Source organism: Zophobas morio, unplaced genomic scaffold (assembly GCF_036711695.1).
Source record: "Zophobas morio isolate AGI-343-1 ecotype UQ-CSIRO unplaced genomic scaffold, CSIRO_AGI_Zmor_V1 ptg000364l, whole genome shotgun sequence".
NCBI classification, from domain to species: Eukaryota; Metazoa; Arthropoda; class Insecta; order Coleoptera; family Tenebrionidae; genus Zophobas; species Zophobas morio.
The window spans coordinates 50,122-67,222 of NW_026972468.1; the positions used below are offsets into that span (position 1 = coordinate 50,122).

General features: G+C 33.4%; 1 protein-coding gene and 1 non-coding gene across 2 annotated transcripts; one reads left to right on the forward strand and one right to left on the reverse strand.

Annotated features, from left to right (window-relative positions):
• Positions 1-211: 211 nt before the first annotated feature.
• LOC135120270 (uncharacterized) lies at positions 212-1,963 on the forward strand. The gene has a single exon (XM_064044572.1). The coding sequence runs from the start codon at positions 212-214 to the stop codon at positions 1,961-1,963; it is 1,752 nt and encodes a 583-aa protein (XP_063900642.1).
• An 8,636-nt stretch (positions 1,964-10,599) lies between these two features.
• Positions 10,600-10,683, reverse strand: Trnal-uaa (transfer RNA leucine (anticodon UAA)). Its single transcript has one exon. It is a non-coding gene; the product is annotated as a tRNA-Leu (tRNA).
• Between the last annotated feature and the right edge of the window lie 6,418 nt (positions 10,684-17,101).

The following is a 17,101-nucleotide window of genomic DNA, read 5'->3' on the forward strand; positions in this document are numbered from 1 at the left end:
TATTAAAGAACTTTCAAATTCAATAAAAGGTGACATTAAATTGCTTCCCATCAATAAAGAAAGATATATTTCATTTACTAAATTTGTCGATGATACAAAAGTTAGTTTACGATTTATTGATTCTTTCAGATTTATGCCCTACAGTTTAGACAAGCTTTCTTCCAATTTAGATAATTCACAAAAAATTATTACTCAGACAAATTGTAATAATATGGAAGAATTTTATTTGTTAAACAGAAAAGGAGTGTTTCCTTATGATTATATAAATTCCTGGGAGAAACTCCTTGAAACAAAACTACCCGAAAAAAAGGAATTTTATAGCCGCTTATACGAACAAGATGTTAAAGATGAAGATTATTCTCACGCTATCAAAGTTTGGAATACTTTCAATATTCGTACATTAGGAGAATATTCCGATTTATATTTAAAAACAGATGTGCTTCTTCTAGCCGACGTATTCGAAGCATTTCGAACTACGTGTTTAAATACTTATCAACTTGATCCCTTACATTATTATACTGCACCAGGCTTAACATTTGATGCCATGTTAAAAACGACAAAAATTAAACTAGAACTCTTAACGGACATAGATAAAATCCTTTTTGTGGAGAGAGGTATTAGAGGTGGAGTTTCCCAATGTTCTAATAGATACGGTAAAGCCAATAATAAGTACATGAATAAAGACGAATATGATCCTTCACAAGATAGTACCTATTTAATGTATTTTGATGTTAATAACCTTTACGGAGCGGCAATGTCTCAATGTTTACCGTATGGGAAATTTGAATTTGTAGAAAATTTCAATATTTCAGATATCTTAGATACTTCTGATAATTCCACAACTGGTTATATTATTGAATGCGATTTGGATTATCCAGTAGATTTGCATGAAATACATAGCGATTTACCTTTAGCTCCAGAGCACATGATACCTCCCATTTCAAGATCTAAACTTAAAAAGTTGTTATTGACTTTATATCCTAAGAAAAATTATGTTATACATTATAGGAATTTAAAAATGTATATAAAATTTGGTATGAAAATAAAATGTGTACATCGTGTTCTTAAATTCGAACAGTCTGCGTGGTTAAAGGAATATATAGATTTAAATACAAGGCTTAGACAGCAAGCGAAGAACGATTTTGAAAAAGATTTTTTTAAATTAATGATTAACGCTATTTATGGTAAATGCATGGAAAATGTTCGAAAACATGGGGATATTCGATTGGTCAGTAAATGGGAGGGACGATGGGGAGTTCGTTCTCTTATTTCTAAACCAAATTTTCACAGTTCCGTTGTATTTGATGATGATTCAGCTATCATCGAAATGAGTAAATTAGAGGTGTTTTTAAATAAACCAATTTATGTCGGTTTTTGTATTTTAGATATTTCTAAAACTTTTCTCTATGAATTCCACTATGGTTATATTAAGGAAACATTTAACAATAATGCAAAGTTGCTTTACACCGACACTGACAGTCTAATTTACGAATTTCATGTAGGTGATATATACGAATATATTAAGAAAGATTCTCATCGGTTTGATACTTCAGACTATGATTTGTATAATGTTTATGGTATAGAACAAAAAAATAAAAAAGTGCCAGGTTTGATGAAAGATGAAAATAACGGTAAGATTATGTTAGAATTTGTGGGTCTCAGATCGAAAATGTATGCATATAGAGTTGCAAAGGATGATTTTAATAAAAAGGTAGTTAAGAAATCCAAAGGTAGTACGAAAGCTTCACTTAAAACAATAACATTCGAAAATTATAAAGAATGCTTATTTAATAGCCGAAATTACGAAAAGTCCCAAAATCTCATCAAATCAAAACATCATATTGTTTACACAATAAAACAGGAGAAAATAGTTCTCAGCCATAATGATGATAAGAGAATTGTTACAAGATTTGCAACGGATACGCGACCTTGGGGATATCATATTTCGCCACCAGAAATGTGAAGAGTGGGGAATTATAATATAAAAGCAGTTTAAGTTAGCTGATGATTTATTCGATGTTGGTGATTTCACATTACTACAATGTCTGACTTGAGACAGTTTGTTGATTTGCAAGCATTTTGTGCATCCGAAAATGTGTATAAAATTTATCTTCGCGCCGCTGCGAATGATAGGACAAAATTAAATTTGTTCCTTTACATTATTGAAAAAGCCGAATTTATTGTACCGGATGAAGTATTTAAATGGATTGCTGAAAATGAAGTTGTTTTTTTTACTCTTGACATATGTGTACTCCTACAAAAGAAACAATCTCTTGACAGTTATATTGATGCATTTCTAAATATATGTGAAAGAGACAACATTGAAAATTTAAATTATGCTTCTTTGGAGTTTTTAATGACCACCAACTACCTTGATAATTCACTAGTTTATAAATCTTTTATTTATAAATTATTAAGTGATCATCGCTGGCAGAATCTGGGGGATATCTTCTATCCTGTTGAAAATATCCAGAAAAATTACCGACGGATCGAGCAATGTGTTGACGAATTTATGTGTCGAGCTGCATATTTGGCAAATCACAAAGCACTCACTACATTCTTTGAGGCTCTAACGATAATCAATTACGATTCCTTCACATTTAAACCCTCTGAAAATCAGGAGCACAAAAGAATTTTCACCTGGCTCAAAAAGAACATTGTCAAAGGTGAAGCTAATCCTGAATTACCATTAGGATGGACCGAAGGACCAGATGCAGCAAGATGGCCCTCAATTAAATTAGATGATTATAAGAAAACTTTAGATGTAATTTTTGGTTGTCATAAATAAAATACACAAAAATGGTTGTATATGTAGTTTTATTTACCCCTCAAACATAATACATTAATTTTAAATACAGTAACATTTTAAATTATTCACAACACTCTGACGACATCTTGTGCAGGAATGTATTTTACCATTCGGTCGTGAAGAATAAGACAGTAGGCTGTGGTGTCTGCTGGAATACCTGCGGTCGTTTCAAACCACAACGTAATTGTAACGGGGCCTCTCTTCAAAGCTTCCGTTTGTTTAGAACAGTCGATTACTACTATGGGTGTCTTTTCTTTAAATTCATCCTTATCGAATAATGGCTCGCTAGTTTTGGATAAGAACGATGTCTGGAACTCTTTAAACATATCATAGAGAATTGCATAACGATTATTTGTGAAATCAACATTCAAGTTGTCGTAGGGATACATGGTATCGTTAAGATACAATTTGACATCTCTCAGATTACAATGATCAAATTGACTGTAGTTTTTCTTCAATTGATTTTTTCTTCCCTGTTGCAATGCAAAAAGTATGTACTGAGGTTTTTCTAAGGAAGTTTTAATAGTCCAAGTATTAGTTATCGATTGAACTGGTGGCGCAAATTCATGTAATTCTTTACTTCTAAACATAATATCCAATTCCCTGTTGCTTCTTACAATATCGATCAAGGCGATCCTTTCGGCATCGGACACGGACAAGTGATGCATTTTCCAGCATATTTTACTAAGTTCTACTTTAATTTTGTATTTATCATTTGAAGAAATTAAAGCATTTACATCGGTATTAGAACGAACTAAAACAAGCTCTTGTCTTACATTCAAAATAGCCTTTTTGAAATCTTCGCAAAAGCCAAAAATTATTTTTAATGGAATCGAAACTTCAAAAGTTCCATTTTCTTTAATTATATTCGAATCTTTTTTAGGAAACCATCCAGCATTCTCTAGAGCTACGCTTTCATTACTGTTATACGTTACATATCCTTTCATGGTGGACGCTAACCCTGGGTTTCTAATACTATCCACAACGACTCCAGCAATTTCATATCTTATTTGATTAAACAACAAAAGAACGCCATTATTTACAAATTTGATTTCTGGTTTCTGTACAATTTCATCGATTTCATTTTTCACAATAATCTTACCCTCTATATGCAATGTACTCAAATGAGGAAAAGTGTATAAATCTTGATGTTCAATTGGAATTCTTATTTCATCATCATAGTTATATGAACTGTTAGAATAAGGCAAGTGTGTATGTCTTTCTCCATAATAAATTGAATGATCATATGCAGCTTTTTCGTTTACGTTTAATATTTCAAAATTCATTGCTGTTTTTTATACTGGATAAAAATATTATTTCAAAACCGTTAATCCTAGAGATTCAAGAAATCTACGATTCCCTAATGTTAAACGTTTGATCCTTGTAGAAGGACTGACTGATTTTCTTTTCATCGTTCTATTTATATATACCGAATTTCGGTTTTTTAGATTTTCATTAAAAATAATACCCATCACGTGAGCTTCTTAAGATGCAAACGTACACCCACCTCTTCACCTCTAAAACTAACAATATTTCCTTCTTGATCTGTTATTTTAACGATTATCTCATCTATTTGTTTCGTATTAATTGGTAGATATATAACATTTAATGGTCGCTCCACTATTTTGTAACCGGGAGGTACTGTTGGAAAAAATTGATGTATTACGTGAACGGGATTTCCGTTCTTATATGAACCAGTTACTATATTACAATAAACGCAAAGAGCATTCACTTTTAAAATTTTTGCTGGAAAATCTGATATATGAGTTTTATGCGCTTTCAGAATGTTGTTCTTAAATCCTAATAAACTTCCTAAGGAATCCTTTCTTGAAAAATTTATATCAAGGGTACATTTAAGTTCCGATTTTAATGTATTATTATTTCCTCTGATTATTAAGTTTGGTGTTGACATTTTAAATTTCTTTATTCTATTTCCGTATTCGTCAGTTTGGTATTGAAAATAATGTTCCATATAGTTTTTGATTTCTTTATTTAAATACGACTCAATGTCTTCTATTTCATAAGAACCCTCGGGAATTTCTATATAATGCTCTTTTTTGTCTGGTGTAAAAAAATAAAATTTGTTATTATTGTTATCGATATTTGGAAAAGAATTCCAAGTAACCAAACTTTCTAATCCTAAAGCATAGTTATAATCTTCCAAGATAATTGGTGGATAGTATCTGCTCGAAAGTACAGAACTGTTTCCATCCAATGAAAATACGTTCGACATCGTAGTACTTGCTTCAACGACACTATCAATTGAACTAAAACGCTCCAACTTCGAACAATTTTATTTGTAACAGTTATATAGAAATCGTAGACATAAATGTCCACAATTAATAGTTTTAAAAGTCTGTAAAGCTTGATGATTATATACTATATTACAGGAACCGTTGCTCTGTAAATATTTGATCAGTTCAAGAGGTGGCCTCAAATCTCCATAACTATCGAAGTATATAGCTTCATTTCGAGTTTTTTTATAAGCTGTCCAATGTGTTCCAGAACCTTCCTTATTGTCTAGATTTAATATACCACACTCATTAAGGTGCACTTTATTTGGAAGCGAATCTTTCATAAAAACTCCTCTGAAGCGAGGAATTTTCAAACGCTTTACATATTTGCAAATGTCGATGTTGGTGAGAGCATGTTTTGGAAGATTTATCGGGAGTTCTTTTGAAATTTTGATGGGGCTAAAAAAAGACCATATCCTCTTTTATATGGTTTCAAATATAATCCACTCCCTGACTTTCCTACAGCTATCGACTCCATTTTCTGATTGTGTCTTTGGTTTTCTTTCAACTGTTCTTTAGCTGATTTAGCATCGTTAACAGCTTTTGCAACGGCTGCTGCACCACCACCTAAAGATCCCAGAGCGCCTAAAGCGGCAAATATTGGTAGTAGCGGTAAAAATCCACCACTTTTCGGTATGGGTATTATACGTCTGTGACGAAGAGGTCTCACTCTCTTTTTTCCTTTTGATGATTTTACTGCTCTCATGGCCACTTTTACAGCATCCTTCATATTCTTAAATTTCTTATTTTTTAAAGCAAGCCTGGCGGATTTTCTTAAAACGTTAAAATTCAAGGCCTTTCCACGTCTAATAGTTTTTCTTTTGATTCGACAACCCATACCAAGTTTTATTTTAGCTTTCATAGCAGCCGCAACACCTAAGGCAGCAGCTTTTTCCCCGAAAGATGCGTCCGAAGAACGTAGTCTAAGTTTTGCTTTATCTAATAGAACTTTATCGGCTTTATGTCGATTTTCCAAATCTTTATGTTCACTGTAAGCTATATCGTGAAATTTGCAAGCTTCGTCTAATTGATTTCGACCTTTATCTCCTCTTGCTAATCGTTTTTCTAATTTAGTTCCTGGTCCACAAAAGTTATAACCCGGAATATGAAGTTCAAACGGTAATTTATTAATAACCGAATTTACGATCCCACGTCCACAATATGTTTTTCTGTAGGTCTCACTACGACGACTGTTCCTTGTTCGCTTCGTAATCTTCATTTATACTCAAACTTTCGTATCAGCTAAAATACTAATGGAATCGTAGAAAAATTTAGTATTTATACCCCTCCACATGTCGGTTTCTTAATTAGATGTCGAAATGCGTTTGATCCCTCAAAACCTTAAATTGCCGATAAGCAATAACGATATCAAAATTAACAGTGAGAATAAAAGACACGGAGATCTTTTACCATCGACAGTAAGATGTATAATTGTCGGACCGTCTAATTGCGGAAAAACTAATGTTATGATAGGTTTAATCGAACATCCAAATGGTTTAAGATTTGAAAATGTCTACGTGTATTCTAAATCTCTTTTCCAACCAAAATATCAATATTTGGAAAATCTTCTAAAACCTATTAAAGGTATAAATTTTTATAGTTTTAACAATTTCGACAATAACAACATACCACCAGCGCACAAAGCTAAAACTAATTCTGTCTTCATTTTTGACGACGTGGCATGTGACAAGCAAAATTTAATGAAAGAATATTTTAGCATGGGACGACACAGAAATATAGATTGTTTTTATTTATGTCAAACATACACATGTATTCCTAAACATCTAATAAGAGACAACGCAAATTTTATTATTTTATTTAAGCAAGATAATTGAAACTTGCGTCATATTTATGATGATCATATCGGTACTGATATCACATTTGATAAATTTAAAGAAATCTGTTCATTTTGCTGGCAAAATAGTTATGAATTTTTAGTAGTCGATAAAGAGAACGAAATTCGTAGTGGTAGGTTTAGAAAAGGATTTGATAATTTCATTGACCCATTTGCATAATTTCAGTCTATAAAAGTATCTTAAACCGTCAACATGCCAGTTCCTGTAAAATATAAATGTCCAAAATGTGGAGGTGAAACAGATACCCCTAACTTACCCTGTATATATTGCTATTATAAAGATCATATAAGAGATCATTACAAAACAAAACATGTGCATCTATACTATTGAAATATGAAAAAAAAAAAAAAAACTAGTCTTTTTTTATAGAATGTTTGTGAAATGTTGCATACGTATATAAGCCTTTAATTCAAATAGATTAATTCAGTTTATTTGTATTTTCGAAAGTCTTAGGAGACATGGATTCGAAAATATCAGATGTGCTTGATTTAAAAAAGAAATTGATTAAGAAAAGAAAAGATTTACAAAGAAAATTAGAACTAATTAAAGCAACTCAAAGAAATGAAGAAAAAAAGTATGAACCCCTTACCAAACATTTGGAAACATTAATTGAGAGAAGAAGTGAATCTGCAATAAAAAGTAATCAAGATGTGAAAACAAAAAATGCATCGAACATTGAGCACAGTACACCAACAAAGCGAAAGTTGGAAAATACAATTCTATCTCCTGTTCGTGCCAAAAAAACTATCAATAATACACCAATGCAAGACGAAATTTTCACACCAAGACAAAAAAGAATTGCTACAAAAGTTACTAACCTTGTGAAAAGAATCGATACAATCAAAAACGAAAAAGAACAAGGAATGAGTCCGATTAGTTCAAAATATGATATTCTGTCACAGGGAGATTTCGAGGAATCAATAAATAAAACAGATGCACAGAACAATGTGTTCGAATACATTCCCGAAAAAGACAATGATAATTACAACTTCGATGAAGTTCTTGAAAAATCTGTTCAATTAAGTAAAAATTATATTAAAAACATCGTTGATACAGATGTTTACAACGAATATTTAAATGATTTTGATGAATTACCGAGAAAATATATTGACGAAATGCATCACGATACAGAAAGTAAATTTGATCACAGAACAGGCGTAAGACATGACACGTTCTCAGAGAAATTTTACATTGGTTCGAAGGAGGTACAATTTGTAGGTCCAGATATAAAAATAGATAATGAGATATTTATAGGGACGCCTGGAATTTATGAACTCATTTTTAAAAAGAAGCCTATTCATTTTACTGTGGAAGACAAAGAAATATACAAAAAAATTCTAGAAAAAACTAATGCATATCGAAGAAATTTCGATGAAAATGATCGAATATTGGGTACAAGTTCTATGAAATACAAAAATATTATAGGACCATTGTTCTCAACTCTCACGAAGTATAAAAAGCCGAAGAAAGGTGGTCAAGTATTGTTTAAAGAAGTAAACGCAAATAAAGTTGATTATGTGTATTGGGAAGATCCAAATGAATTAGTTGAAAGACTGAAGTTGTTAGTCGCTTCCCAGACAGCAGGCCACTCAGGTCACCAAAACGAAATCGTTTCTATAATAGAAGAACTACGCGAAGCTAAAATTATTGCTTAATATGACTCTGGATAAATTCGGACGTCATTTGCTGAAACATACTAAACTTTCAGATTCAGTTGACGATGCTATGATTACTATTTCGAACTATATGTTCTATAATCTAATATTTCACTTCGAATCAGCTAAAACCATCGAAAACACGTACATATTAAAGTCTAAAGAAACTCACTACACGTTTCCTTTAGAAATTGGTTCAATTGCAAAATTAAATATTACTAGCAATGAAATAAATATTTGTGTAAATAACAAAATATTTAATAGAGAAGAAATGGAAGGACTTTCATTACGTAACGGTGACCGTATCTCGTTCAAATATGCCTTCAATAAAACAGAAAATGTACCAGATTTGTTCGCTGAAATGATAATAAAATGCCCTGTGAATTTTGAAGAATCATTAGTTACGTCCGAGAAAGCATATTATAAACACAAGAGCAATAAAAATGAAGCGCAAGAAGGTGTATGAACCAACTCCCATTAAAAGAGATATTGTTGCAGAACTGCACAAACCTGTAAGAATTAATTTTACACGACGTAAGGTGATAATTAAGGGTATTAACGAAACATTACAAGCAGATTTAGTGGAAATGATACCGTATGCTAAGACAAATAGAGGATACAAATATATACTTATTGTTATTGACTGTTTCTCAAAATATGTGTGGGCTGTTCCAGTAAAATCGAAAGATTCTCAACAAATAACGACTGCAATGGAAACAATTTTATCCAAGATCGTATGGTTACCCAAAAATTTACAAACAGATCAAGGAAAAGAATTCTATAATGTAAAGTTTCAAAATCTTATGAAAAAATACAAAATTAATCATTACAGTGTTTACAGTTTAAAAAAGGCCTCAATCGTTGAAAGAGTAAATCGCACATTGAAAAATTTAATGTGGAAAGAATTTAGTTTGCAAGGAAATTATAAATGGTTAGATTTATTGCCAAATGTAGTACATCAATATAATAATTCTTATCATCGTACTATAAAAATGAAACCCTCACAAGTTAACAAAAGTAATGAGAAAGCTATTCTAAAAGCTGCTTATACTCGCATTAAAATAGTTAGCAATAAACAAAAATTTACAGTTGTTGACAACGTAAGAATAAGTAAATATCGTGGAATCTTTGATAAGGGATACACACCCAATTGGTCAAATGAAATTTTCGTAATAAGGAAAATTAATCTCACTAATCCCATCACATATTTTTTAAAAGATGAAAAGGGTGAAAACATTTTAGGTGGCTTCTATGAAATGGAACTACTAAAAGTTAAGCACCCAGGTGTGTATCTCGTTGAAAAAGTTTTAAAAAAGAAAGGCAACCAACTGTATGTCAAGTGGTTAGGATTTAATAGCACCCACAATAGTTGGATTGATAGAAAAACAATTGCATAGTCGCTTCCTTCTCAGTCAGTCGAAATAATTGACAAGATGAAGTTGGTTGTAGTTGACGTACAAGGTTTTACTCTGCAAGAATTCATTGTAAAAGAACTTACGATATACGATGGAATTAACACAATACATGAAACATTCAAATCCACCAAACAATTCAACGAACTCGATGAAAAAACCAAGAAACAAGCCAGATATCTAGAACGTTACCATCACATGTTGAGATTTAATGACGGCTCCAAGGATCAGATATTTGCAAAAGAAATTTTGCTCAAATACATCAAGGAACATGGAGTGAAGGTCTTATATGTAAAAGGAAAATGTAAAGAAAATTATCTCATGGAAACGCTAGGAAAAGACTGCCCCAAAGTTGTGAACCTCGAAACAATTGAAGACTGTGTGAAATTGCCTAAAGAAATCCCATCATGTGATAATCATATATCTAACAATAAAAAATGTTACTGTTCTTTAAATAATGCTAAGTGTCTATACAGTTGGTTGTATGAAATATTTCCTCAATAAATGACGTAATATTAAATTGTGTTTCATTTAAACGCAAAACAAAACTGTAGAACTGCATATAAAAAAAACTGTCAGGTGTGGGATTCGAACCCACGCTCTCTTTCGAGAATCAGAGCTTAAATCTGACGCCTTAAACCGCTCGGCCAACCTGACTACGGACATAGAGTCAGATAGATCGAGCACAAGGCGATGACAAAGCAAGGTCAACGCCGAGGTCAGTCACGTTCATACACAAACAGTCAATTGTCGACCAAAAAGATCAATGACCGCTCGATCAAAAGTTGTGGGGCTCCTAGCTCGGGTTGACCTCATTTGACCTGAGCCAGCAGCCCCACTATATAACTACTCACTTGAAAAGTGACGTTTCTGAAGAATTTTAACAGTTTTCTTGTATCTACGAACGCCAGAATGCATAAAATTGACCTAAACGTCTCCTTTTCCTATTCTGAGTCGATTCTGCATGCTTTAAGTGTGTTTGGTGGCTCAGAACCATCAAAAATCGTTGAAATATAGTTCAAATTCAATAAAAATCGACAAAAATACAGTTTCTAGCGAAAATTTTATGGTTTCGTTGCACTTTCCGAGCCCGTGGGCTATCTGAGTGGCTTAAAAGTACAAGAAAACACTTCAAAAGTGACGTTTCTGAAGAATTTTTTCAGTTTTCTTGTATCTACGAACGCCAGAATGCATAAACTTGACCTAAACGTCTCCTTTTCCTATTCTGAGTCGATTCTGCATGCTTTAAGTGTGTTTGGTGGCTCAGAACCATCAAAAATCGTTGAAATATAGTTCAAATTCAATAAAAATCGACAAAAATACAGTTTCTAGCTAAAATTTGATGGTTTCGTTGCACTTTCCGAGCCCGTAGGGTATCTGAGTGGCTTCAAAGTACAAGAAAACACTTCAAAAGTGACGTTTCTGAAGAATTTTAACAGTTTTCTTGTATCTACGAACGCCAGAATGCATAAAATTGACCTAAACGTCTCCTTTTCCTATTCTGAGTCGATTCTGCATGCTTTAAGTGTGTTTGGTGGCTCAGAACCATCAAAAATCGTTGAAATATAGTTCAAATTCAATAAAAATCGACAAAAATACAGTTTCTAGCTAAAATTTGATGGTTTCGTTGCACTTTCCGAGCCCGTTGGGTATCTGAGTGGCTTAAAAGTACATGAAAACACTTCAAAAGTGACGTTTCTGAAGAATTTTAACGGTTTTCTTGTATCTACGAACGCCAGAATGCATAAAATTGACCTAAACGTCTCCTTTTCCTATTCTGAGTCGATTCTGCATGCTTTAAGTGTGTTTGGTGGCTCAGAACCATCAAAAATCGTTGAAATATAGTTCAAATTCAATAAAAATCGACAAAAATACAGTTTCTAGCTAAAATTTGATGGTTTCGTTGCACTTTCCGAGCCCGTAGGGTATCTGAGTGGCTTAAAAGTACAAGAAAACACTTCAAAAGTGACGTTTCTGAAGAATTTTAACAGTTTTCTTGTATCTACGAACGCCAGAATGCATAAATTTGACCTAAACGTCTCCTTTTCCTATTCTGAGTCGATTCTGCATGCTTTAAGTGTGTTTGGTGGCTCAGAACCATCAAAAATCGTTGAAATATAGTTCAAATTCAATAAAAATCGACAAAAATACAGTTTCTAGCTAAAATTTGATGGTTTCGTTGCACTTTCCGAGCCCGTAGGGTATCTGAGTGGCTTAAAAGTACAAGAAAACATTTGAAAAGTGACGTTTCTGAAGAATTTTAACAGTTTTCTTGTATCTACGAACGCCAGAATGCATAAAATTGACCTAAACGTCTCCTTTTCCTATTCTGAGTCGATTCTGCATGCTTTAAGTGTGTTTGGTGGCTCAGAACCATCAAAAATCGTTGAAATATAGTTCAAATTCAATAAAAATCGAAATAATACAATTTCTAGCTAAAATTTGATGGTTTCGTTGCACTTTCCGAGCCCGTAGGGTATCTGAGTGGCTTAAAAGTACAAGAAAACACTTCAAAAGTGACGTTTCTGAAGAATTTTAACAGTTTTCTTGTATCTACGAACGCCAGAATGCATAAATTTGACCTAAACGTCTCCTTTTCCTATTCTGAGTCGATTCTGCATGCTTTAAGTGTGTTTGGTGGCTCAGAACCATCAAAAATCGTTGAAATATAGTTCAAATTCAATAAAAATCGACAAAAATACAGTTTCTAGCTAAAATTTGATGGTTTCGTTGCACTTTCCGAGCCCGTTGGGTATCTGAGTGGCTTAAAAGTATAAGAAAACATTTCAAAAGTGACGTTTCTGAAGAATTTTAACAGTTTTCTTGTATCTACGAACGCCAGAATGCATAAAATTGACCTAAACGTCTCCTTTTCCTATTCTGAGTCGATTCTGCATGCTTTAAGTGTGTTTGGTGGCTCAGAACCATCAAAAAACGTTGAAATATAGTTCAAATTCAATAAAAATCGACAAAAATACAGTTTCTAGCTAAAATTTGATGGTTTCGTTGCACTTTCCGAGTCCATTGGGTATCTGAGTGGCTTAAAAGTACAAGAAAACACTTCAAAAGTAACGTTTCTGAAGAATTTTTACAGTTTTCTTGTATCTACGAACGCCAGAATGCATAAAATTGACCTAAACGTCTCATTTTCCTATTCTGAGTCGATTCTGCATGCTTTAAGTGTGTTTGGTGGCTCAGAACCATCAAAAAACGTTGAAATATAGTTCAAATTCAATAAAAATCGACAAAAATACAGTTTCTAGCTAAAATTTGATGGTTTCGTTGCACTTTCCGAGCCCGTAGGTTATCTGAGTGGCTTAAAAGTACAAGAAAACACTTCAAAAGTGACGTTTCTGAAGAATTTTAACAGTGTTCTTGTATCTACGAACGCCAGAATGCATACAATTGACCTAAACGTCTCCTTTTCCTATTCTGAGTCGATTCTGCATGCTTTAAGTGTGTTTGGTGGATTAGAACCATCAAAAAACGTTGAAATATAGTTCAAATTCAATAAAAATCGACAAAAATACAGTTTCTAGCTAAAATTTGATGGTTTCGTTGCACTTTCCGAGCCCGTTGGGTATCTGAGTGGCTTAAAAGTACAAGAAAACACTTCAAAAGTGACGTTTCTGAAGAATTTTAACAGTTTTCTTGTATCTACGAACGCCAGAATGCATAAAATTGACCTAAACGTCTCCTTTTCCTATTCTGAGTAGATTCTGCATGCTTTAAGTGTGTTTGGTGGCTCAGAACCATCAAAAAACGTTGAAATATAGTTCAAATTCAATAAAAATCGACAAAAATACAGTTTCTAGCTAAAATTTGATGGTTTCGTTGCACTTTCCGAGCCCGTAGGGTATGTGAGTGGCTTAAAAGTACAAGAAAACACTTCAAAAGTGACGTTTCTGAAGAATTTTAACAGTTTTCTTGTATCTACGAACGCCAGAATGCACTAAATTGACCTAAACGTCTCCTTTTCCTATTCTGAGTCGATTCTGCATGCTTTAAGTGTGTTTGGTGGCTCAGAACCATCAAAAAACGTTGAAATATAGTTCAAATTTAATAAAAATCGACAAAAATACAGTTTCTAGCTAAAATTTAATGGTTTCGTTGCACTTTCCGAGCCCGTTGGGTATCTGAGTGGCTTAAAAGGACAAGAAAACACTTCAAAAGTGACGTTTCTGAAGAATTTTAACAGTTTTCTTGTATCTACGAACGCCAGAATGCATAAAATTGACCTAAACGTCTCCTTTTCCTATTCTGAGTCGATTCTGCATGCTTTAAGTGTGTTTGGTGGCTCAGAACCATCAAAAAACGTTGAAATATAGTTCAAATTCAATAAAAATCGACAAAAATACAGTTTCTAGCTAAAATTTGATGGTTTCGTTGCACTTTCCGAGCCCGTAGGGTGTCTGAGTGGCTTAAAAGTACAAGAAAACACTTCAAAAGTGACGTTTCTGAAGAATTTTAACAGTTTTCTTGTATCTACGAACGCCAGAATGCACTAAATTGACCTAAGCGTCTCCTTTTCCTATTCTGAGTCGATTCTGCATGCTTTAAGTGTGTTTGGTGGCTCAGAACCATCAAAAAACGTTGAAATATAGTTCAAATTCAATAAAAATCGACAAAAATACAGTTTCTAGCTAAAATTTGATGGTTTCGTTCCACTTTCCGAGCCCGTAGGGTATCTGAGTGGCTTAAAAGTACAAGAAAACACTTCAAAAGTGACGTTTCTGAAGAATTTTAACAGTTTTCTTGTATCTACGAACGCCAGAATGCATAAAATTGACCTAAACCTCTCCTTTTCCTATTCTGAGTCGATTCTGCATGCTTTAAGTGTGTTTGGTGGCTCAGAACCATCAAAAAACATTGAAATATAGTTCAAATTCAATAAAAATCGACAAAAATACAGTTTCTAGCTAAAATTTGATGGTTTCGTTGCACTTTCCGAGCCCGTGGGTTGTCTGAGTGGCTTAAAAGTACAAGAAAACACTTCAAAAGTGACGTTTCTGAAGAATTTTAACAGTTATCTTGTATCTACGAACGCCAGAATGCATAAAATTGACCTAAACGTCTCCTTTTCCTATTCTGAGTCGATTCTGCATGCTTTAAGTGTGTTTGGTGGCTCAGAACCATCAAAAAACGTTGAAATATGGTTCAAATTCAATAAAAATCGATAAAAATACAGTTTCTTGCTAAAATTTGATGGTTTCGTTGCACTTTCCGAGCCCGTTGGGTATCTGAGTGGCTTAAAAGTACAAGAAAACACTTCAAAAGTGAAGTTTCTGAAGAATTTTAACAGTTTTTTTGTATCTACGAACGCCAGAATGCATAAATTTGACCTAAACGTCTCCTTTTCCTATTCTGAGTCGATTCTGCATGCTTTAAGTGTATTTGGTGGCTCAGAACCATCAAAAAACGTTGAGATATAGTTCAAATTCAATAAAAATCGACAAAAATACAGTTTCTAGCTAAAATTTGATGGTTTCGTTGCACTTTCCGAGCCCGTAGGGTATCTGAGTGGCTTAAAAGTACAAGAAAACACTTCAAAAGTGACGTTTCTGAAGAATTTTAACAGTTTTCTTGTATCTACGAACGCCAGAATGCATAAAATTGACCTAAACGTCTCCTTTTCCTATTCTCAGTCGATTCTGCATGCTTTAAGTGTGTTTGGTGGCTCAGAACCACCAAAAAACGTTGAAATATAGTTCAAATTCAATAAAAATCGACAAAAATACAGTTTCTAGCTAAAATTTGATGGTTTCGTTGCACTTTCCGAGCCTGTTGGGTATCTGAGTGGCTTAAAAGTACAAGAAAACACTTCAAAAGTGAAGTTTCTGAAGAATTTTAACAGTTTTCTTGTATCTACGAACGCCAGAATGCATAAAATTGACCTAAACGTCTCCTTTTCCTATTCTGAGTCGATTCTGCATGCTTTAAGTGTGTTTGGTGGCTCAGAACCATCAAAAAACGTTGAAATATAGTTCAAATTCAATAAAAATCGACAAAAATACAGTTTCTAGCTAAAATTTGAGGGTTTCGTTGCACTTTCCGAGTCCAAAGGGTATCTGAGTGGCTTAAAAGTACAAGAAAACACTTCAAAAGTAACGTTTCTGAAGAATTTTAACAGTTTTCTTGTATCTACGAACGCCAGAATGCATAAAATTGACCTAAACGTCTCATTTTCCTATTCTGAGTCGATTCTGCATGCTTTAAGTGTGTTTGGTGGCTCAGAACCATCAAAAAACTTTGAAATATTGTTCAAATTCAATAAAAATCGACAAAAATACAGTTTCTAGCTAAAATTTGATGGTTTCGTTGCACTTTCCGAGCCCGTATGGTATCTGAGTGGCTTAAAAGCACAAGAAAACACTTCAAAAGTGACGTTTCTGAAGAATTTTAACAGTGTTCTTGTATCTACGAACGCCAGAATGCATACAATTGACCTAAACGTCTCCTTTTCCTATTCTGAGTCGATTCTGCATGCTTTAAGTGTGTTTGGTGGATTAGAACCATCAAAAAACGTTGAAATATAGTTCAAATTCTATAAAAATCGACAAAAATACAGTTTCTAGCTAAAATTTGATGGTTTCGTTGCACTTTCCGAGCCCGTAGGGTATCTGAGTGGCTTAAAAGTACAAGAAAACACTTCAAAATTGACGTTTCAGAAGAATTTTAACAGTTTTCTTGGATCTACGAACGCTAGAATGCATAAAATTGACCTAAACTTCTCATTTTCCTATTCTGAGTCGATTCTGCATGCTTTAAGTGTGTTTGGTGGCTCAGAACCATCAAAAAACTTTGAAATATAGTTCAAATTCAATAAAAATCGACAAAAATACAGTTTCTAGCTAAAATTTGATGGTTTCGTTGCACTTTCCGAGCCCGTAGGGTATCTGAGTGGCTTAAAAGTACAAGAAAACACTTCAAAAGTGACGTTTCTGAAGAATATTAACAGTTTTCTTGTATCTACGAACGCCAGAATGCATAAAATTGACCTAAACGTCTCCTTTTCCTATTCTGAGTCGATTCTGCATGCTTTAAGTGTGTTTGGTGGCTCAGAACCATCAAAAAA